This window comes from Thunnus thynnus, chromosome 15, assembly GCF_963924715.1.
Source record: "Thunnus thynnus chromosome 15, fThuThy2.1, whole genome shotgun sequence".
Classification (NCBI taxonomy): Eukaryota; Metazoa; Chordata; class Actinopteri; order Scombriformes; family Scombridae; genus Thunnus; species Thunnus thynnus.
This window is the reverse complement of record NC_089531.1, coordinates 11228029-11251101: the sequence shown is the minus strand read 5'-3', so window position 1 is coordinate 11251101 and position 23073 is coordinate 11228029. Positions and strand designations below refer to the sequence as shown.

The window sequence follows — 23073 nt, the reverse complement described above, 5'->3', positions numbered from 1 at the left end:
GAGACACTTTAAAAGAGTACAAATAAAGCATTTGTGTCAGCTGAGTGAGGAAACACACAAGCAAACAAATACGGTCAGATGATCACAGCCGCACAATTCATGTGTTGCATGTTGATAAAAGAGCATAAAATCTTGCAGCTTTCCAAGGTTGCAACATTGTTTCTGAGATAAAAAATATTTTAAGAGTCTTTCTCCTATTATGTGACTGTCAATTAGTTTGAAAACTGCTATTAAGCTCGGCACATGTATTACATAAATATCAGGGCTGTACATCCCCTGAGCACGAATCTCTCACAGTTCCTTCCTTAATTGCAAATCCTTGTATAAAATCCATAATTTAATCATCCAATCAGTCTCTATGAAGGGGATTTGGGCTGCTGATAAAATGCAAGTAGAGTATGGTGTAATTATTAACGCTTGTTAGGAGCGCCTTTGTTACATGTGGGATGGTAAGCAGATAGGATGATAATGCAGGGTAATTACTAGGAATTATGTTGGACCCCGACAGCTCCCTTTGCTCTTTTGTCCTGCTGACTGCCGGGGCAGAAATTTGCTCTGATTGGTTGACAGCTGGGGCAAAGATCAGTCCTTATAGGCCCGTGGAAGTTAGCCTATCGCATTCTTTCTCCTCTTTTTATCCCCCCTGTGTCTGTTTAGATCATTAAAAGCACTCTGACAAACTAACAAATGTGATGCTTCATTCACTGGCGCAAGAAAATCAAAGTGGTTTACTTGCTTTCACTCAATGTCCTTGCTAAAATCAAAAGGCAGACTTCATAATTTCATGCTTCTTGACTTGTTTGGAAGATCTACTGTAGATCGTTAGGGCATGTCGAGCCCCATGCTACCACTTTGCTACCACATCACCACAGTACCCTACAGTGTTAGTGGTATAACGCTGACTGTGTTAGGCCAATTTTGTCCCACCTTAACAAAAGAAGCTCTTTGCTTGGCGCTATGGCCAGATGGGGGTAAAATGCCAAACATAGTTAAGACGCTTCAATGCAAAATGGCGCTGAAAGTACCCATTACATAAACACTGTGGAGCTAAGTACAGTCATAAAGGCTCAGAAGTGAGAGCAGCATATTAAATAGGAAGATGCAAAGACGAAGATTAGTGAGGTGGAAAGGGAAAGTGGACTAATGAATTAAAGGCGGGGCGGAGGGCGGAAAGTTGGGGAGAAGAGGGAGACATACGAATTGACAGCAAAAAACGACGTGAACATAAATCATATGCTGTTATGAGTCTATGAATATTGAGCAACTATCATTTGGCACCTCATCATGTAACCAAAGATAGATCTGCATGGCAACAGAGGTTCACTTTTTCTCTGCTTCAGTATTGTCTATCTTAAATAACAGACACAAGAGACACAACAGAGCATGTGAACCAACAGATGCTTAACAGCATCTTTGCTAATCCTTAAAATACAAAAAAAACAACAACAAAAAAACCCATTTGGGATTATTTACTGAGGTATTCACATGTTGACATGAAGAGTATGTCTTCTTTAATCCCTGTGTTTTGTTGACATTGGCCTTAATAATAATTGCAAAATCAACCAGTTTTTCCCCTTTAACTCTATGCAGAAAAGTACTGAAGCTGTAAACTTTGTGTTTCAATCAATCAATCAAATTTTATTGGTAGAGCACCTTTTGTGCAGGTTAGTGCAATTCAAAGTGCTTTGTGGATGACTGACAAGCCGATAATGAGACAGAACAAAGGTAAAAAAATACAAAAAAATGTGAGAGTAGTGCATGAGAACATTTAAAAAAAGATGAAAATGTAATAGAACCAATAAAATAAGAACTACATAAAACATAAAATTTATTTATTTTGCTAGAATACTTTGCCATTTATTGGGCTGGCAGATTTGATGAGGGTGACAAAATACAGAAATGGCCATAAAGCACTGCTATTACACCAAACAGGGATATGTTTCATGTTTTATATCTTATATGGGCTATGCATGAACAAATATATATTCCCTTAGTTTGCTTAAAAGTCATTTACAGACAAAGAAATGTAAATTATGTTATCCTACATGGTGATGTTATGCTAACTTTCAGTTACACCTCTTGTGAACAAACTGTTTTAATCAAAAGATACAGTTGGTTATTTTCTATATTTTTCTTATTGATACAGCTGAGACCCCAAACTTTTTGTAGTGGACTTCTGAAACATGTCATCAATTAAAAATCTACATTTAATTAGGAAAACATATAAAGGTGCTAAATCAATATTAACTATGTTTACTGAGCTGTTAAAGTGGAGCCAGGCCTCCAGGACCCCAAAAAAAGAACATTAGGGTTAATGAAACCTTCCAGTTATACTTTAGAATTATTTATTAAAAGCGTTTAGCATGAATATTTAATTCACTAAATATGTTTTCCCATGGAGGTTTTAATAAATCATGCCTGATATCTGCGAACAAGTGTGTAAGAGTGCTAATGTGGGCAGGTGGAGTGTTGCGCATGTCTGGAATATGAGAAACTTGCAGATGATTGCGGACAAACTGCCAGTTCTCGTGGTGGATGCCAATGCGGCGCTCCTTCCGGTCAGCAAGGCAGTATCAGCAGGGCGGAACAGCTTCTGTAAGGAGTCCAAGCTTTCACTCTCTTGCCCTGCAGTTCTGAGTCATTGGTTTCGACAATCCTACCAAGCCTCAGCTGGGAATTTTTCAAACCACAATTAATACACCGAGCAGTGTAGCATGGCCATGAGGAGAGGAGGAGGAGGAGGAGGAGGCGGAGGAGAAGACAGAGCAGGAAATTGGTCAAGAGGAAATAAATGAGGTAAGAGAGGCAGAGATGCTGGAAGAAAAGTTGAGTGTCTGGAAAACTAAGTGGTAGAAAAATAGTGGATCTACTACAAAGAGCATCGCAAATATAGAGGCTGTGCTGTGTAGTGAGTGGTACAAACAAAATATTACAAAAAGTCCTCCAAATTAAATAATCAAATACATGGTTTAAACATATGCACCACAGAACGACACATGAAAGCGTTTTCTAATCTGGTGCCTTATCGGCAGTAATCACCAGGACATTTGTCTGTGCTTTCCAAAACAATTATGTTTTATAATGTGACAATGCTGCGGTTATAGTCTGGTAAGGTTTAGACCCAAAAACCACTTGGCTAGTTTTAGCAATGATCACTTTGTTAAGGTTAGAGAACCAAGTGGTGTTGGTTAAAGCTACTTACTACTACCTAAAAGTTAGGCAACCTTTGTCGTCATGGCTACAATAATACTCGTGGTTGGAAATGTGACACTCGTGGCTGGAAACAGGAATTGAACAGTGGTCTCCTGTGGCAAAGTCCACTGTTGGGTTAATGCCTCCATCCAGCCCTCCTCCTTTGAATAAGGAAATTTGTCAACATACGTGTATATATATATCATCTGAATTGCACCACTGCCCCTTATTCCCCTGATTACTACAGCCTCTAGATGGCATCTGTCACTCAAATATAACTATAGGTCGTTTCTGGGTGGCTGATATTATGACCTGTTGTGTTGTTTTTCTTTGGAGGACAGCGTCAAATATTATGTCAGCTTGGTAAATTCTACAGTACCATGACAGAGCACTGCCTAAGTTCATTCGGCAGGCCAACACAAAAAGACAAGACATGGCAGAAAATCATTAACTCACTGACCTGAAACATATACTGTACACACTTAAACACTTATGCTACGACACTGTTGTACCCTCCTCTCTTAGTGGCGGGGAAGTTAGGTCAGGAATCTAGTTCTGAACATATGTATAATCATTGGCTTGTCTTTGAAGACAACAAAGAACTTTTTCAACCTATTTATTTAATCCCCTTTGTCCAGATATTCCATCTGTTGCTTTGTCACTACAGCTTCTTTGCTTATTGCCTGGATTCAAAGTTTACTCGATCCTCTGACACTTGACAGGGTCTCCTCTCTTATTTACGCCCGCTCTCACTCACTATTCCAAACAAAATGTTATGCAAGTTTCAAGCAAATTTCTAAAGCGTATGTTTCCATCAACAACCAAAATGCTAATAGTTAACCAGGATGTGACAAGTACTAATAATATAAACACTGTAATTGAGCACCACTAACTATGATACTACAAGGTATTTCTACTAAAGGCTGCATCACACTTCAATCGTGTTTCATTTTTTGGCACAATCTCTAGTCGGCTCTGGCGGACTCGCACGTCCCCTTTGACCATATATGTGCACATTCAGCTAATAGAAACACTGTTTCACCGTGTTTGGAAATGTTATTTTTCTAGCATGTTCCATTACCTTGTGTATAACAGAATTACACTACAAACCTGACTGCAAACTGCAGTGTCTCTCTCATACACTGTTTAGTTTGTGATCTATTTAGCTCTGATCAATGTTTATTTATTACTCACATCGTAAAAGTGAAATTAAGTCCTTTTTTGGGTATAAGTGCGTGGCAATTTCATTGAAAGGAAGCGCAATGTGACTGTACCAAGATGGCATTTGTGTTTTTTAAATAAACTAATTTATTTCCTATGATGTACCCTGTGGTGCTTTTATGAGCTGCCATGGTGATAAAGAGAGGAGTGACATGCAAGCAGGGCCCCCATCTGAGCTCAAAGCAGGGAGTTTGTGTTTACGTGCATCCCTGACACCACCACTCTATTTAGTCTTTAATTTTTAGGCTTTCTGGCGGAGTGGTGGCATTTCACGATGAGTGGCAGCGTGACATACAAATGCTTTGGCTAACATAGAAGAAGCAGAAGCCTCTTTTTTCAGTATTAATCACAACCTTGCTTTTTTCATATGCTAAGTTTTTTTTGCCACGGCCAAGTGTAAACATTTTTTTTTTTTCAAACTTCTTTTGTAAAATTTTAAAAAGGCACATTAAGACAGGTGTCCTACCTTCCATACAATCTACATGCTGAAATAATACATCTTTACCCAGCCTTGTTCCTGCTCTCAAGCCTCCTTGCTTCCCTCTTCCTCTTCTATCTCACTGCTTCTCCACTGTCATTTACCTATTCAGATAGCTTCTTGACTACCATATTTATCTGTCCCCCTAGAGTGAGGTAAATAATGTCTTCCCCTCTTTCTTTAGTGGATCCAACTGCTGCTCCTGCTTTCACTGTACTTTGAATATTCCTCTACTTCACCTATTTTCTTTGATTCAGGCAATTATCTATAGCTCTGATTCATATTCACTGTATTTTATTAGACAAGAGCTATATTAGAACTATACTGAAAAGCGTATGATCAGCTACATTGTACAGTACGTACTTTGATGCATGCACAAACTCATAAATGGGCACACATGTATACATTCACATTTTACAGAAACACACTGATGTATGTACACACAAACACATTGTCCCTGGGAATTAGATTAATGAGTGGTGTGTAAGCAGCAGTGTTGGGCTGAAAGCACATTAATCTACAGCTACAGCCTGGCACAGTCAACCACGGCTTTGATGAATGGGAGCTTAAAGTGCATCAGTACACACACACACACACACACACACACACAAACGCGCGCAAACACACAATAATATGGGAAATATTTGGTCATGTGCCTGCACACACAGACACTGATCTTGCAAGTCCATCTCATTTTTCCATGTGGGGCTAAAATGGCACGCTAATTATGGCTGTGTAAGGTGTAGCCATGGGTAAGGACAGGACTACAAAAGCAGCAAACCCTCCCCTCCCTTTAAGTTCAAAAATTGTACTTTTCAGCCCTGACATGTTTTGGCAGCTGTGCTGGAAGCCGGCGATATGGGGAAAGAATGTATTCTATAACTACTTCTCCTCAGGTAAATCTTCCACACCGGTCACACATATTTCTCAAATCTCCAGCGCAGCTGTGCACCCATATGTGTGTCCTCTGGGGATGAATGTCACTGAGCTGCATCTGGCAAACCGCACTCCAAACCTGCGCTACACTCTGTCAAGAACAGAATAACAAGTGATGTGAGTGTTGAACGCTGGGTAGTAAGTATACTTCTGGCTGTAATATGCGATAGGATTCCCCTGAAGAATGAAATGATAGCATTGGATTCAACTAGCTGATGGCGACAAAATATGGAAAGTAGCAGCACTGGGCATGTTCTTCATTGGCACAGCTTGAAGTCCTTAAAGTAAATTGTGACTGATTGTCTCAGTCACTGAGTTGCTTGTAGCCCTGCAGCTAAAAGGCTACTGCAGCCACTGAGCACCTGTGATCCAGTGCTGATGCTATTCCTGACTGTAGCAGAAGAGGCCAGTTATGATCCTAAAGAGAACATGGTTCATTCTACGTAATGAAGCTAGTTCAGCCAGAGAGAGAGAGAGAGAGAGAGAGAGAGAGAGAGAGAGCACAAGTAGAGACAACACACACAAATACACACCCACACAAAGATAATAAGCAGCCTCAATCCTCCACTTGTCACAGCAGCAGTAGCCTCATGCTGATTTCACCACTACTGATCTATTTCAGTTTGCTGATCATTATACTGCACCTCTGTTGGTTAGCCACAGCTAACAACCTGTAGACATCTCACTGGGACTCCCAATGCTGTGGAATCGGTATAGATTACTGGAATCATTGTAAGGTTTACTATGGAGCCAAGAAGCTGTCCTGAGTTAAACACACCACTATAGATTTCCGTGGTTATTATAGAAGCACTAGCATCTGTAATTTCACAACATGACATCCTGTCAGAGTCGGGATATCACAATTATTTATTGCAGACACTTGTTGTTTGCCACAGACCTTCTGTTGACTCGAGCTAAGATTGGAACAACCTGCCTTGACCTTGTCAGGCCAGCCTGACATTTATTTTCTGTCAGTTTACACAGCTTCAAAAAATGGCTCTCACTGATAAAATAAGAAATAGGGTTATGAGATAATTAAATTCTTTTATCAGTGTCAATCATGTTATCATTCAACACATTTCAGAGCAAGTTGTAATTAATGGTGTACACCAGAAATAAAGTACTGTATTTCTATAACACTGGGGGGAAAAAGAATGAACAAAGTTGTTCCAACAGCATGATTCAAACTCTAAAAATACTAGATCCTGTCTTTGTCATAATGCAACTTTATAGCATCTTTTGTTAGACCCTCTGTGCTTTGTACGTGTCCACACCTTTCAAACTTCACACCTCCAGTTTGTAACACAAGCCACTTGTTACACATCTGTACTCTTTAAGGGAGTCTTCAACAGGCTAATTAGTGTACATTGATGAGTATATCAATTTTGATGCTTAAATATCTGTAACCCTTGAAAAAATTAACAAAATTAGTTATTGAATTTTGGTCTCATGTAAATGATAAACGTGGAACATCAGGTTGATTATTTTATATGTGGTTTTACATACATTTGCCATTTCAAGATGTAACGATACATATCCATATTATAGGAGCAATTTAACATTGTACTGCCATAAAGTGGTTAAAATCAATTTCACTTCCAAAGTGTAGGTCAAAGCTCCAAAAACACTAGATCCAACACTTCCCACAATGCAACACAGTAACATCTTTTGTTAGAGCCTTGCTGCCTACTAAATGCTCACATCATTAAAACTCCATGCCTCCAGCTTGCAACAGATTTTATACTCACCTAGCCCAAATAATAAGCCAGTAAATTTTCTTATCTTAACCTCACATAACCTACATAAACACATGTAGCTGGAGCCCTGAATGCAATTTAGACAGGGATGGTTGTCACACAGGTAATCAAATCCCACAATGTTTTGAAAGACTCACCAAGCTTAATGTCTCTACAAGTAGAAGAGGAGGCTTAATGTCTCTATGTGGTAACGAGCAGCAGCAACACCAAATTGTGAGAACTGCAAAAGCCCAAAGTGAAATAGAGAAATGCATGGTCGTAGCCTTTCTTAGCCTTAGTGCCACTGCTGAATCATACTGGGGTAAGACTGGTGGAACATATTCAGCAGAGTGTGAGAACATTACCATGATTGAGACTGATCATATGATCACATCATGCATGGCCACGATATAGGCTGCCTTTGACTGAATCTCTAATTTCCTTGCTACGGTCACTACACTGGTGGCATGAACTGTTGTGACTTGAATATCAAGAGTCTGTTTTTCTCTTTTTGGCAGGCCCAAGCTTTTAATCTGTCTTTTAAAACATAAGGGAATAGAATAAAAAGAAGAATACAGTAATTGTATCCATTCATTATCAATATCAGTAAACCAGTGAAACTAATGTAGCCAGGTGGCGAGGTGTATTGTATTGTATTTATTGGGACAATGTACAGTTTTAAACACAAATGTTAACATTGGATGTACTGCACTAGATTTAGCTTTAAAGCTAATTTTTATCTGCAGTCCCTTACAAATAGAACATATAAAAGCACAATAACAAAACAGTACAAAGCAAAAAACACACAGTGGTGAGTACTATTACTGCTACTCTGCCAAATGCATCTTGGTCTTTCTTCCTGTTTATGTGCAAACAACCTGGAGATTTGCAGAGTGGACGGTGCTGTGACCCCATCGTGTAAATAGTGTACACGAAATTATAAAAAATCAAATAGTTAATTTGACTATCTTGGCTTGTCTTAAAAAATATATTTTCCCTTTTTCCCTTTTTCCCGGTGCAAGTAAAACGTGTGCGGCATGTTCTCTTCAGCTCTTTTCCGCATGAGGGCGGTATAGCATTGGCTACAGTGCTGTGAGATAGGTAGATGCTAATGTACAAACAGGAGAAACATGCAAAGACTACTACAGCCGTCAAAACGTTCTGTGTGGAACTCCTTCAAGAAAAAAAGTAAAAAAATAATTAGGTACTCTGCCAGATAAAGCTAGCATATCACAAGTCTACAACAAAGACGCACAGTTATTTGAGAGTGAAGCACATAGCAGAAGGTGGGGGTCCATCCACAGATCAACAATAACTGGCTAGCTTTGTCATCAGACAAAGTAAGTTTGATGGCAGATGTGCAGAGCAAACAACGGCCCTCATCTCAAAGATGACAGCTAAAGACGTGCTTCCCACCAACTTACTTCTAAACTGGAGAAACTATATGATATGATCTGATATGATATATGATGTGATATGATAACGAAAGTGAGCTGCGCACTTGGTTGAAGAGTGTTGAAAAACTGTCTCTGACCACAAATTCATGGATAGCAAAGTCACCTGTCACTACTCAACTGGGAAATACAGAGTGCTGTTCTGCATACCAAAGCAATGCCAGAGCGGCACACTGCTGACAACGTGGCAAACGTGCTTTTCACCGCTTCTGAGCACTGGGGACTAAAAGGAAAAGTCAAAGCATTTGTACATGACAATGCTAGCAACACAGTGTTAGCCAACACTGAATGCCTAGAATTGGACTCTCAGCCTTGATTTGCACATTCACTACAACTCACTATAAAAGATGGATTCAAGCTTCAACACATAAACCATGTGGTTGCATTTCCCAGTTATCTGGTTTCTCATTTCCATCAAAGTACAACTGCAACACAAGCATTGAAACAAAAGCAACAATTTCAGAGCTTGCCTGAGCACAAATTAGTGCAGTTCCGCTGAACAAGGTTGAATTCTATTCATGACATATTCCAGTGACTACTTGAGCAAAGATGGGGAATATCTGAAGTCTTGTCAGACAGAGTGTTCAACGAACTATCAGATGCACAAACCCTCAAATTGACTGATGATAGCTGGCGTGTTATGGAGGAGCTCATACCTGTGCTTCACTCACTGAAATGTGCTACTACTGTGTTGTGTGGACAATCCGGAGTATCCATCTCCAACTATGTCAGAACACCTCAAAGAAACCCAGGGGGAGTCACCCAAAGTATCTCAATTCAAGCACACCATGTCTGCTTCACTGAACTGCGCCTGCAGATGTCAGCAGTGCCTCGCAAGGTTGTACACATCGCATCCTTCCTGGATCAAAGGCACAAACACCTAAGGTTCACAAACAGTGAAGTTAAACTTGCTGTGCAGGCAAAGGGCGTGGAGGAGGTGGTCACAGTTGAATCAGACGAAACTGAGCTTTTGGCCAAAACAAACCAAAACACAAAGTGATGCTGTGTCTGCCATCGTAGAACTGTTTGGCGAGGATTATGACATGAAAACAATGGACAAAACTATTGAACTAAACCAGTACTGCAAGGACAAGCGCCCACCCTTCCACATCGAACCCATAGACTGGTGGAAAACCAACAAAAACAAATATCCCTGACTGGAAAAATTAGTAAGGGCATACCTGTGTGTGCCCGCAACATCTGTGCCATCAGAGAGGATGTTTTATACAGCAGGAGTTACTGTAAACAGACTGCACTCCCGTCTTCATCCTGACCATGTGGACATGCTAATTTTTCTAATTAAAAATATGGAATAGGCTATAAGCCTGAACAGTTTAGACGTGTTTAGACGTGTTCAAAATCATTATCAGTATCATTATGGCTTAGTTGATGTCAGCCCACATTTTCCCCTGATGTATTTAACAGTTTGTTGTGATACTGACTGACATGCTAAACTCGCACAAGCACCTTTTGAGCTGTATTAACACTGAAACACCACTACAGTATATGAAAAATATACAAATAAGTCATTTCCCTTTATCTGGTTGTGCTGCTGGCATATGGGATTTCATTAGCTTTTGTTAGGCCTGAAGAGTCAGGACCATGTTGCCTTAAATATACTGAGTTGTAGTATGACAGGCTGATTCCCAGTAAACTGTCCTGTGGAAGAGAAATGATCCATTTCTGTCTGTTCGTTTTATGGGGAAGGAGGTGGTGCAGTTCAATTTACCCTGTGTTTTATAAGGTTTTTGAGTTTAACAGTTTAATTAGAGTCTGTTGTGGGTTGTAGCTCATTCGGACAAGCATAGCCTCACTAAATAACATCTTATAATCTCAATAACACGACATCTTTTGCTTTGTGTGTGCGTGTGTGTGTGTGTGTTGGAGGGTGGGGTGGGGTTGGGGGAATCTTCAAAGAAAGGTTGAATAGTTCCCAGTGAATATCAAATAATATTTTTGCTTGAAATGCCTATCCCTATAAAGTAGAAGGTAAATACACACATAGCTTGTAAAATATCCCTGTAAAAATACTTAAACAATGTTATCTGTTGATATTTTGACAGGACGGTTTGATTTAAGCACTACTGGAATTCATGTCCTGGAATTTTGGCGCCAGCTGTCAACCACTGTGTTCTCAATGGCATGGCAAGGTAAAGTTAGCGTGCATAGAGCCACACGGTGCTATTGTACTTTGTTACTAGAGAAGTGGGTTTTATAGAGGGTTTTACATTCATTTTAACTCTGAAGGTCAGTGTGTTGAGTTGTGCAATCTACGGGAAGTTCCATGTGGGTTTGGTGAAACTTTTTGGAATGTAAGTGTCCTTTACAATTATATATTGCATGTTCCCATTTTGTTTCTGTGGGTTTATGATTGTTAAACATGTATTTATCTGGTTTTATTTTATGTTTTCTGTCAATAATCATAGCCCACTGCTGTATTCTATTTTTGTTGTTTGTCTTTCAAATCATTTTTGTGTTAAAAACTGCAACAAACAGTGAAAGCACATGAGCTGCTCTCTAAAAGGACTCATTAGCCTACACACTGTGTTAAAATGATCTGTTGCAACAAGAACCCCTGAAGTAATTGTGTCCTGTGCGGCATCTAATTCTACAGGCTGAACTACATTTCTTTATGTAACTGCTCTACTGCATTTCACTCACGATCTCTGAAGATTAATGTCCAAATTCTCCATATGGCAACGCAAGGGTGACATTTTGGAAACATGTATTTGATAGAAAAGTAATTAATTTTATATTACACATTGCTATATAATCACCTTGCCAATAGCATCATTAACCATGATTCCTTCTGTCTGTGGATCATATAGCCCCTCAGACAGCTCATCAACAGCGATCTGTTCAAATTTCCCTTTTGGAAATAACACAAAACAATGGCCACCAGTGGAGCCGTTTTGTTGCTTGTGAGTTGATACCCAGCCATGTTAGACCCTTTGACTCGTTTATTGTATGCCTGTTCCTCTATTTCACAGCAGCATTTTTATGACAGCCGTCTGTGGTGCCTGTAGAATTCATTGTCTCATCACTCAAGTGCTGTTTAGGCCTGTTCCTGGGTGTCTGGTTTAAAATAGCCTTTGTCACCTTTCATCCTCTTCTGTGGCTCATCAAATATACATTTTGTACCCAGTGTGAGACCTTCCAGTGGATGAGGAGATCACGGCCAAAGCGACACAGGCTGCTGTTATTTTCAAAGTGGAAAGATGATGGATCCAGCAACCGTAGGGGGTTGAACACAGACCTTTAAAAGAACTGAAGTCGTATAGTGTGAGCTGCTGGATACAGGCCACCCTTCATTAAACCACTAATATTACAGACTATTAATTATTCACAATAGCGCCTTATGACACCATACATCAATGGATGTTAGGAGGCTGGTTATTCATTTATCCTCGTATTCCTGTGTGAGGAAAAACGGCCGAACCGATGGATGGTAGGAGCAGTAATCTCTGCATGCTCAGGTCCCAATTCACACTTCACTGCTGTCTCTGTTTTTTATCAAACCTACAGTGTTTCCAAATTAGCCGACTGGCTGCCGGGATGACTGGCTACCTAGTCTGCCAGCCCCTACAGCTGCATCTAATTCTCATCTTTGTATGCCTCTAGAGAGGCTCTGAATTTCCACATTGTGATGTAATGGTCTTCTCTGACAGAAAATATAACTTAATAGTGACTCACCCTTTATTTCCTCTTCCACCCTCTTTCTTTTGATTACCCATGTCACCACACCTTTTGCGCTGATTACATCTGAGGTATCGGAAATTGTGTGTTTAACTCATCTATCGTGCCAAGCTATTCTCTCACATAAAGAATTTTGTCCTTGTAATTACAACGGATTAGGGACTAATATCTAATTATGCCTTAATATGCTTTAATGCATTTTTAATGACAGCTGGGTGTTAAAGTCAAATTCGAGGGCTGCCTCTGTTGAGGGTGGGAGGTGAAGATTGAGGGAGGCAAAGAGTTTCTTGGCAGTATAGGCTGGAGGGAGGATGGGAAACATTGATTTCTTTGGCGGAGGTTACAGGAGCCTAGCAGGGAGGCAGCTGCTGCATACTGAAGTCATTCAACGTTAAAATGTTGCACCAGCCCTGATACACAGTAAAATGCATTTCCCTCTCTGCTGTTTTATGTCAAAGGAGGGAGGACACAAATGCCTGTTTGAATTATGATCTGGAATAGAGACGGTTTATTGATTTGCTACTTTATGAAGGGATGACTACATTGCCAAGACAAGTGAGATTGAGTACTGCTGGCAGCCGAAAAGAGGTTTGAGTATTCTGTTATGGATGGATTGGACAGAAAACACAGAAAAAAAATGCCACGGTCTGGAGAATCCAATGCTCTGCGAACCAAAAATTAGGCTTATTCATGTAGACGCAGACACACATGAACACACACACACACACACACACATTCCCAATTTTCAAGGGTCACAGCTAGCGTATGACAAGCACACTGTGCAAATAGATATTCTCAGATGCACGCCTGCATGCACTTATAAATGTATTCATACTCACTGTTTGTTTGTCTACGCATGATTGTTTTCCACAACAATATTCCATTCATCATTTGTTTCCCTCTTGTTTGTTCTAACAGAGTACAGGAACAGAAAAATATCTTCATAATATTTCAAAGATTGATTGGGATGCAAATTGCCTTGTGAGCCCAATTGGTGTGGCTTGGCCTGTTTTAATTGGGTTCTGTTAATTAATGCTCGATGTGAAGACAAACTGAATTACTTGCAGGTTTTGCGCATGTCATTATCTCCTAATTGTACCAGTAGGAGAACGTGTGTCTGTGTACTGTATGTGCATGAGTGTGCATGCATATTCAGTTAACCCTTTCCTAACTTGTATGATCCTGTAAAAATCATTACACCTTAATAACAAACACAGGTCATTAAGTTAATGCATCATTAGGAAGCTAATTTCCAATGTTTTAATCACTGAAAGACTAATAAGAGAAAGTATAATTTATTTACAGGCTTAAACTGAATGCACTGGGCTTGTCAGGTAACACTGAGGTGTTTAATCTTAAAGTTAGATTAATTTTCCTTAATTATATATGGACCTCGTGAGAAATTTTTACCAAGTGAATGACTAGATGAGTGCGGTTGACATAATTTCGTTTTTATGTAATAACAAACACTGCATGGATGTGATAAGAGGAGTGTTTTCAGTGGTAGCTTCTGTATAAGTCCTTTTTGTGCATGTGTCCTGTATTTAATCTGAATTAGTGCTGCCAATAATATTAATACGAACATAAGAACCAAATTAATAAACTCTAAAAACAAACAACTTGTTTTTCACAAGTGATTTGGCACAACATCAGTGCTTGTCCCTTGAATGAAAGGAAAACAAAATAAAATTCTCTACTTGGAGATGGATCCAAAATGTAGCAGCGGTTCAGCAAGCATGCAATGAACTGTGGGTTTCCTCCAGATCTCTACGTTCCCCATGAGATATATGTGCAACTTGAAGTGAAAAACAGCAAGATTCAGATTTCCAGACCATTTAACAGAGGATGCTAAATCTCTATACCCTCTACGCAAACATATAACAGTCAAAATGCATCAAAGGGTAAAACAGGAGCGTGAGTCATTATGCCACTCATCATGACCACGAAGCGATTTATCCTGCCAGCCAGTCACTGAGTCGAGGAGGTCCTCAATGGCAACAAATAAACATATTAATGTGATCAGTCGTGCTCTGAGAGGTAGAGTGCATGGCAATTAACGGTCGTCTGTTGCTATGCGGACCGGAGTGTCATTAGCGCTGGGGTGACCTTGAGGAGCCTCGTTAGGGAAATGATTGACGTGGAAACTGTTGTCAGTGGAAATGCTGAAAGTGGGAAGGGACAGACGGGTGGGCCGGGTGGCAAGGCCGCAGGCGGCAATGGGTGCGGAGCGCACCTGGGATGTTATGAATGAGATCTGGCTTCATCAAGATGAGAAATGACAAAAGAACAGTGCACTTTATGTGGTGCAATTTTATGCAATGTGTCAACTTCAAATGTGTTGCCATGTTGATATGATGATTATGTTGGTGCACAAAACTGACATGACAAACTTGCTGATAGTGTGATATTCACCTTCACGCTAAAAAAAAAATAAAATCAAACAGACAGTTTGATTGAAGAATACATGATGACCATCTTCAATGACAGCCACTGTACAGGCCAGTGCGGGTGTCAAATCGTACCTGTGATGTCGTGCTGTTTGAAGGAATCGCTGTAGATCTGGTGCTGATTGGGACAGTGTTTCTTCAGCCATTTGCACACATCCTGTTGGGTCCACAGGGCCACTGGCTTGGACAGCTTCACATATCCTGGCTGTTTCAGAGACAAATAAAATATCACTTTTTAAAATTTTTGTTAATACAGGTTGTATTTTCATTTTATAATCAACGAACTTTGACATCTACTGAAGCGGTTGTACAAGATAAGTCCCATTTTTTTATGGGTTTATTACACTGTTGTTCCACCTTGATGCACAGTACATATATAAATAAAACACTGGTGCATTGTGAGTGGAATACCACTACATTTTGGTCGGGGCATATGATTTAAGGACTGCAATAACTATCTAATGAAATACTGTTATTGCTTTCCACCGATTGGCCATGGTGCCATCATGTGAGTCCTTTATATGGTTTGGCCTTCCACCTCACTGATTTTGTCATAGAATATTTACTGGTTGCTGTGTAACATTTTCCCTCAAGGATCAATAACGTATTAATCTTTTAAAGTAATAAGACGACACACAATACTGGGAAAGTCAATAATAAGACATTCATAAAATCTAAAAGTCCCCTGGGAAATTTTCATTGTAAACAAATCACAAAAGACTATTTCCAGATGTGGAATAACCAAGGTAATTGGATGAAGATTTTCCAATGATGATGGTGCTAGATGGAAAGTTAATGGAACACCAACATTATTGCAATTCATCTCAAAAGGGGGCATAAACATTTGTACCAAATTTCACGGCAATCTCTCCAAAATCACAAATGTCACTTCATGGTGGCGCTAGAAGAAAAGTCAGGCAATTACCAAAATCATTGGGTTTTATCGTCTGGGAACCATTAATGTTTGTACAAAATGTCAGTGGCAATCAATAAATCCATTTTATGTTGAGATATTTAGTTCTGGACCAAAGTAGTGAACCAACCAACCCATAGACCATAGAGTCAGGCCACCAGTGTGGCTAAAAACACCATCAAATGTCTGTCAGTATGCCTTACTGCCCTCAACAGTTGGCAGAAAAGTATATCATTATAATAGAGGATGAAATACAAACAATACAGGCTAATCAAAGTATTGCTCTACAGTAGTGGTAAAAACACATGTGGTAAAAAAACTCCAGTAGTGTAGCTGTAACCATAGAATGTATATAAAGATGGATGTAGCAAAGTGTGATGTCACCCACTGGTTTGCATTGGAGCCGGTTTGAAGCCCAGAGATGCTGTTGCCTTTCATGTTTCAGAAACACGCACCACCATCTTACTGAGAACGTCAAATGGTGCACACTTGGGCTTACATTAGCTACTTTAGCAAAATTGTGCTAACAGGGCAGGTATCATAGTCAAGTAACATTAAACTTACTAAAATATTGCAACAGTAGTCCGACACAGTGCGAGTCCTGGAGCTGGGAAGAGCAGCAGGTGAGCCAACTGTCAGTCAACACCCACACAGCAGACATCAAAGCCTAATATAAGCCTTCAAATCTTATTAACAATAATTTCCAAAATGACCACCAGCACACTTATTAGAAGGCCTTAATTTAGCAATTGAGACAATAATGACGCATTAAAGAAAAAAAAATAGATTTCTAGAGAGAAGTTGACGCTTTTTGGATGGGAGTCAGTTGGAGCATCTAGTGGCCGTCGGTTGCATTGCACTTTAAGATATTTCCACATTGGTTTCAACCTCAAGCTGTGGTAGTTGCCGCTTATTTGTAACGAAAGAACAGAGAGTGAAGCTTTAATCCAACTGCAGACTTAGGTTACATTAGAATGCATATAATAGATCATACCACGCAACACACACACACACATACTCTGTATTGCACTGTACTCTAGTTAAAAGATACCATTCTAGTTTAAATACTTCAATAACAGGCAGCGCAGTAGCCTGCCAGAGGATCGCTCTTGAAAGTGCTGGCAACGCTTTTGATTTTGATTGAGGGGCTACTAAAATTACAAACAGAGAGAGGTGATTAAAATTTCACATCCACTCCCTTCCACTTCAGCCTGCTCTCTGGCTGCCGTGTGGTGTGGCATAGCAATGGAAACCCTTCTCTTCCCCACCCAGAGAAAGCAGAATAACAGGTACTGGCAGCATTTCCTCTGCTTTCCTTTGCCTTCTCCTTCCCCCTCATCTCTCATCTCTCCTCCGTATTCAATCCGGCTCAGTCCCTGTCAGATCTGTCACATTGTCTTTCTCACTTCCTCTCCTCACATATTGTAGCTCTCATATTTCCCATCTCGCTCTCTCTCACCTGTTTCTTATTATATGGTACTACCTTGCTCTTTCCTTTATGCCTATCCACTGCTCCTTCCCACTCATTCTATATCTAGCATCCTAGAGAGAAAGAGGAATTGGGGGGAGATGTACATGCTGTTTTTGGCATATGGTCTGTATCCCCTGCAGGTAGGCGAAGTGACAGACAGCCAAACCTAGCAGGTAGGCAGGTAGGCGAGACCACCGCTCTTAATGCGATTGCTTGGCAGCGGCGTGGATGCTGAATCTGCAGGGAGGAGGGGAGGGAGAGATGGAGTGGTATTGGAGGAAGAAACCACATTAACCATTAAACACTGCTCAACTCAATGCTAATTAACCCCGACTAGGAGCCTGAGGCGACAAAAAAGAGAGAGGGAGGCCAAGATGGAGAAAGAGTGAGGGACAGAGTGAAAGCAAAAGGGAGTGTTGAAAGCATGTGAATAAGAATAGTTTGGGAGAGTATAACTAGCAGGAGAAAAAAAACAGAGGAAGCTGGGAGTATGGAGGATGGCTGGACTGACAGATGAGGTGCAGAAATAAAGAGGGAGAGTCGAAAAAGCTAGAGCTCCACAGTGGACTCAGCAGAGTTTGACACAGGAGACTCTCTCATTTTCCATGAACCCATTTGTGAGTCAATGGCCATCTGTGTTTTACATTCTGTACTGATTTAGCCCATAGCTGTGTTCCTGGGGCCGGTACAATAGGTGAGCTGGTGCCTTTCTGCCTGCCAGCCAGACAGCAGAGCCAAAGGGCGGGGAGGAAACAGCAGAGAGAAGAAAACAGGAGTACAATCATGCTCAAAGAGCTGTGTTCAAGAGACTCTGGGCCAATTAGAGATTTGAGTGACAGCACAGGGGTGAGAGAGGAAGGCTGCTTTATTTCTAAGTGGAATACATCTGGGAACAGGCGTGCACACATACAAATACATGCAGGATTGGAGGCACATACAGCTATACATATACCCACATGTGCAGTATAGCACAGGCACACAAACACGCCCACACTGTGAAAAATACATGAATGCGATGTATACACACATTCAGCACAGTCATACACACAAAACATCAAATTTGCCATGTGTGCCAACATGCGTTCAGTGTCGCGCTGTCCTTGGCTTTAATTGATAACTGAAAGCCCAGTGCAGTTCCCAGTATTCTTCACGTTACCTTAGCAACAGAGCACGGACAACCTCAAAAATTAAAGACGAGGAATGAAGCCTTGGGAAAACGCACAGCCCTAACATGAACTGGAGCCTGGAATAAACATCCACACATAACAACCACAGTTGAAAACTATTACATACATAATGGACCATGTAATCGCTCTAACACTGATAAGCATTTAAAGATCCAGTATGAATGTACTCAGCTAAATTAATCAAGAGGCAATCACATGCCCTCCTTTGTGGAGACGGTATTGGAATAAAAGAAGAGCTGGGAATTGAACGCACTGAGCAGCATACCAGAGACAAAGACCATGTGGCTGAAAGAGCAAATTTGGCATGGGTGTCATGTACATAGTCATAGACATTTACTTTATGTTTTCAATTAATTTTGTTAGGAAATATTAGGAAAAAACCAATACGATTTATTAAAAGCAATAAAAGGAACTTTAATTAGTTGCTCTTTTGAACAATATTGTGCACAATTTCACTGTTGGAGTGAAGTATAATTTCACAGAAGCAGCAATACTTCAGCTCAGGGTAGACAGTTTCCAAAATAGCAAACTGCTGCGAAAGATCGTATCAAAGCAGAGTGAAAGTGGGGATGTAGGAGAGTGAGAATTCTGCTAGAAATAAAAGGAGGAAATATAAACATACACACGTAATGTCAGGCACTCACTGCATTTTAGCTCTCAAACTTTAACCATTAAACATGTCACTGGGATCCAGATCCAGATAGCTGGGGGTCACAGAGTAATGTATAATAAATCGCATATATCTTGCACTGTGCATGCTTTATGCATTTTAGGGCTGAAACGAACTATTATTTTCCTTATTGATTAATCTGTCAACTATTTTCTAGATTTATCGATTAATTGTTTTGTCTATAAAATGTCAAATATATGCAAAATATGTAAATGTGGGTTAGGGTTCCCACAATCCAAGGTGGCGTCTTCAGATGTCTTTTTTTTTGTCCAAAACCCAAAGATATTCAATTAAGTACCTAACCTGCAAATATATGGTATTTTTGCTTTTAGAAAAGACTAAAACAATGACTCGATTATCAAAACAGTTGCTGATTAACATTCTGTTGATCGACTAATCGATTAGTCGACTAATAGTTGCAGCCTTAGTAAATTATGTTCCGAGCTGTCAGTATGTAAATCTGAATATACATATTGCACAGAAAGCTACTTTTTTCCATTTATTTTGTTTATTTTTAAAAGTACCAGTGAAACTGCAAGGTTGCATTAGACTGTCCCCCTTTGCTTTCCTTTATAGTACACCAGTAAGATTCACTGTTACATACTACCCTCTAGTGTCACAGCTGAACACTGCACCTGCCTTTTGAGTGTGACTGGACATAAAAGACCTGAGAGGAGGAGGGCCACTGCCATTAGTGCCATGTTGACTGAGTGAATGGCTGTTTGAGACACAGAGCGCTGTCGTCTGCCCTATCGCCACTGCACAGCTAATTAACAGCTCTGGCATGCTCTCTCTCACGTTTCCCTCCTTCTTTCTTTCTGCCTCGCTCTATTTCTCTCAGCCAGAGCTGGCAAGAGATGAAATTCCCTGTATTAATTAATCTGTTACATACAGGAATGGGGATGAAACCGAGATATGTCTATGTGTGTGTGTGTGTGTGTGTGTGTGTGTGTGTATGTGTATGCATGCATGGACAGGGTAGAGTGGAGTCCAGAGAGCTGTGGATGGCTGACAGAGAATAACACGCTATGCTGGATAAATTAATAAGCCTTCATAAGGAGCCTCTGTTTGAAATTGGATTTACAGGCAGTGCCAACTTTACTCAAGCACATCAAAGAAAGTACACAAGAGTCAGACCCCTTCACAGTCCCTGACCTTGGGATTTGCCAGGGTCCATAAAGCATACCAGAGTGTGTTAACACCAAACAAGAAGATTCACCTTGGGCTTGATATTGATTATGACTGAGATGAGCTGATTTACTATGGATGTTAAAGCCATCCACTGAGTCTAAATGGCTGTTTTATGCCTCATGTTTAATCTATGGCTAAGCCTTGGCGCAGGATTGAGCTTTAATCTAATATTTAAAAACTAACACTGTTGATGTTATGAACTGAGATGACCTACAATATATCTTCCCACAGGTAGACACTAAGGTCTGGATTTATTAAGTCCTCACATTTATTCAGTGCTAATTGAGGGATCATTAAACTAGGTGCTTATAGTCTTTGAGACTATAAGCACTATGAGAGCTAGATGAATGAGCTGTAATGTATGATTTTCCTATGACAAAACAGTCCTTTGAATATTTTTGACATAGTAACAAGAGTATCTTCATTTAAGTCATCAATCCTGTAAAACTTTCCCTACAACACACTGAGGAAACATTATAGTGCTGGATATCAAACCTTAATACTTTTTTGGCCTTGGCCAAAATTCATCTGTAGCACTGAGTATCACAGGTCTGTTCAAACTCAAAATTGTGTTAACTTACTGTTTGACCAGAAAGTCCCTGATTTAAATCAGAATTTTGCCAATTTTATTTCTGCTGTTTTGCAGGAAAACATGTCCAACTCAGGTGTTATACTGGCGGTAGTATAAAAAGAAACATTTACAAAAGTTGGCCACAAATATACCAGTGAAGTATTATTTGACGTGTACCTCGATGTGCAAAGTAAAAAAATCTATTCTTGTCTCTTTTAATTTAAGTCTTTGAACCCTTTAACATGTACACATTTCCAGATACTACGCCACAATTTAGATCAGAGAAGTAAAAACAAGGTTTAATGATTAACAGTGAGTGAATATGTCCTATGAGGCAAACCTTCCATTTAGTTCTTAATTAGGCTAAGCTCAAACCTTTTAAATATTACTAAATATTACTTGGCCCCGTGGCTGTATTGCATGATATAATTGATTGCCATTCTATGTAATTACAGTCTTTATGCACTTAATCTATTGAATTTCCCCCAAAAGAGAAAAAGTCATTCTTAACTGCAATTCAGAGACACAACAGTGAGACTATAAGCTCAGAGAGTTAAATTATTTCAGCTAATATTGTACTTCCTCCAGGTCTCTAATGCAATTCAGGCTTCAAATGGAATAACACCGTGATATTAAGTTACATAATGATACCAACACAAACCACACGGCAAGTTACAGATACTGTGTTTTTTTCCCCCCACAGAATCACCACATATTAACTTAGATATACACAGTTGTAGAAAAATCCAGAAAGAAAAGAGCATCTCCACTTTATATGCTATATGTATTTGTGTGGGTATGACCTACACACACCAGACTTAAGACCAGTTGATTGGGGATGGTTTGTGCAACTGGGGACAAAAGCTGTGTCCCCAGTTGGTAAAAAAGCTGATTTTTGGGTCAGTGGTTAAGGTTAGGGTTAGGTTTAGGCATGTAGTGGTTAGGGTTAGAGTTAGGGTAAGTCTCCAGGAAATGAATATAAGTCTATGTAAATACCCCAAAAGTGACTTAAGTAAACATGTGTGTGTGTGTTTTTGTGTGTGTATTTGTACTATATGAACCCAGGCCTGGATGTCTGTCTGATATTTCAAAGGCTCATCCAGGGTTTACACAGAGGACCGTGTCTGACTCAAAATACTTCCACTTGCTTTGATTGACAGCTGATTACCACAGATTTCACACAGAGAAAAGAGAATATGAGAGTGTGTTTGCGTCAGGAGTGATCACTCTCTTGTCTCCTCCCACTGTCCCAACCACAGGTCTATTTCTGGAGATGAAGTGAGGAATTTATTCTGCTTTGCTGATGATGGGTCCTTTGATCTATTATCAGAAACACGGAGGGAGAGTTGAAACGCAGCCTGAAACAACAGCTTGTCGTTTCTTGTTTATTCCCTGTTAATTTCTCTGTTTGTATTTAAGAGGTACATGTGTGGAACATAGGGGATTATTTTAGTCGAGTGGGTGGTTGATCAGTATAGTGTGTGGCATGCAGTCAAATTACAGTACAAGCATGTTTTTGTTATTTGACCACAAATACAATCGATTTAGCAATAAGTAAGGCTGGTAGGCTATAAAAGAAATTAAACCACCACAGTGCAAGCAGGACCTAAATATGAATTTCTTGTTTAAGGGAGACTAATGTGGAAACAAGACTGTAGTCTAAAGCCATGCTAGCAGCTCTGTGAGTCTGTATTTAGCCACAGTGGTGCCTGAGGTTGAGCTAATGTTAAACACTAACTTGGTGATGTTTAGCAGGTTGTTTACCATCTTAGTTTTAGCGTGTTAGCATGCTAACATTTACTAACTAGCACTAAACAAAGCACAACTGAGGCTGATGGACATGTCATTAGTTTTGCATGTGTTTGGTCAAAAACCAAAGTACTTGACACATAAAAGACAGCTCACTGTTT

At 40.0% G+C, this 23073-nt stretch overlaps 1 protein-coding gene across 2 annotated transcripts in view; it reads right to left on the bottom strand.

Moving 5' to 3' along the window:
* The window catches only part of samd12 (sterile alpha motif domain containing 12), a 112524-nt gene that overhangs the window by 67796 nt on the left and 21655 nt on the right, over positions 1-23073 (bottom strand). For both annotated transcript variants that reach the window (XM_067612556.1, XM_067612555.1), the window contains exon 3: positions 15236-15365. In XM_067612556.1, the coding sequence (XP_067468657.1) occupies positions 15236-15365 (130 nt within the window). The remainder of the gene's footprint in view (positions 1-15235; positions 15366-23073) is intronic.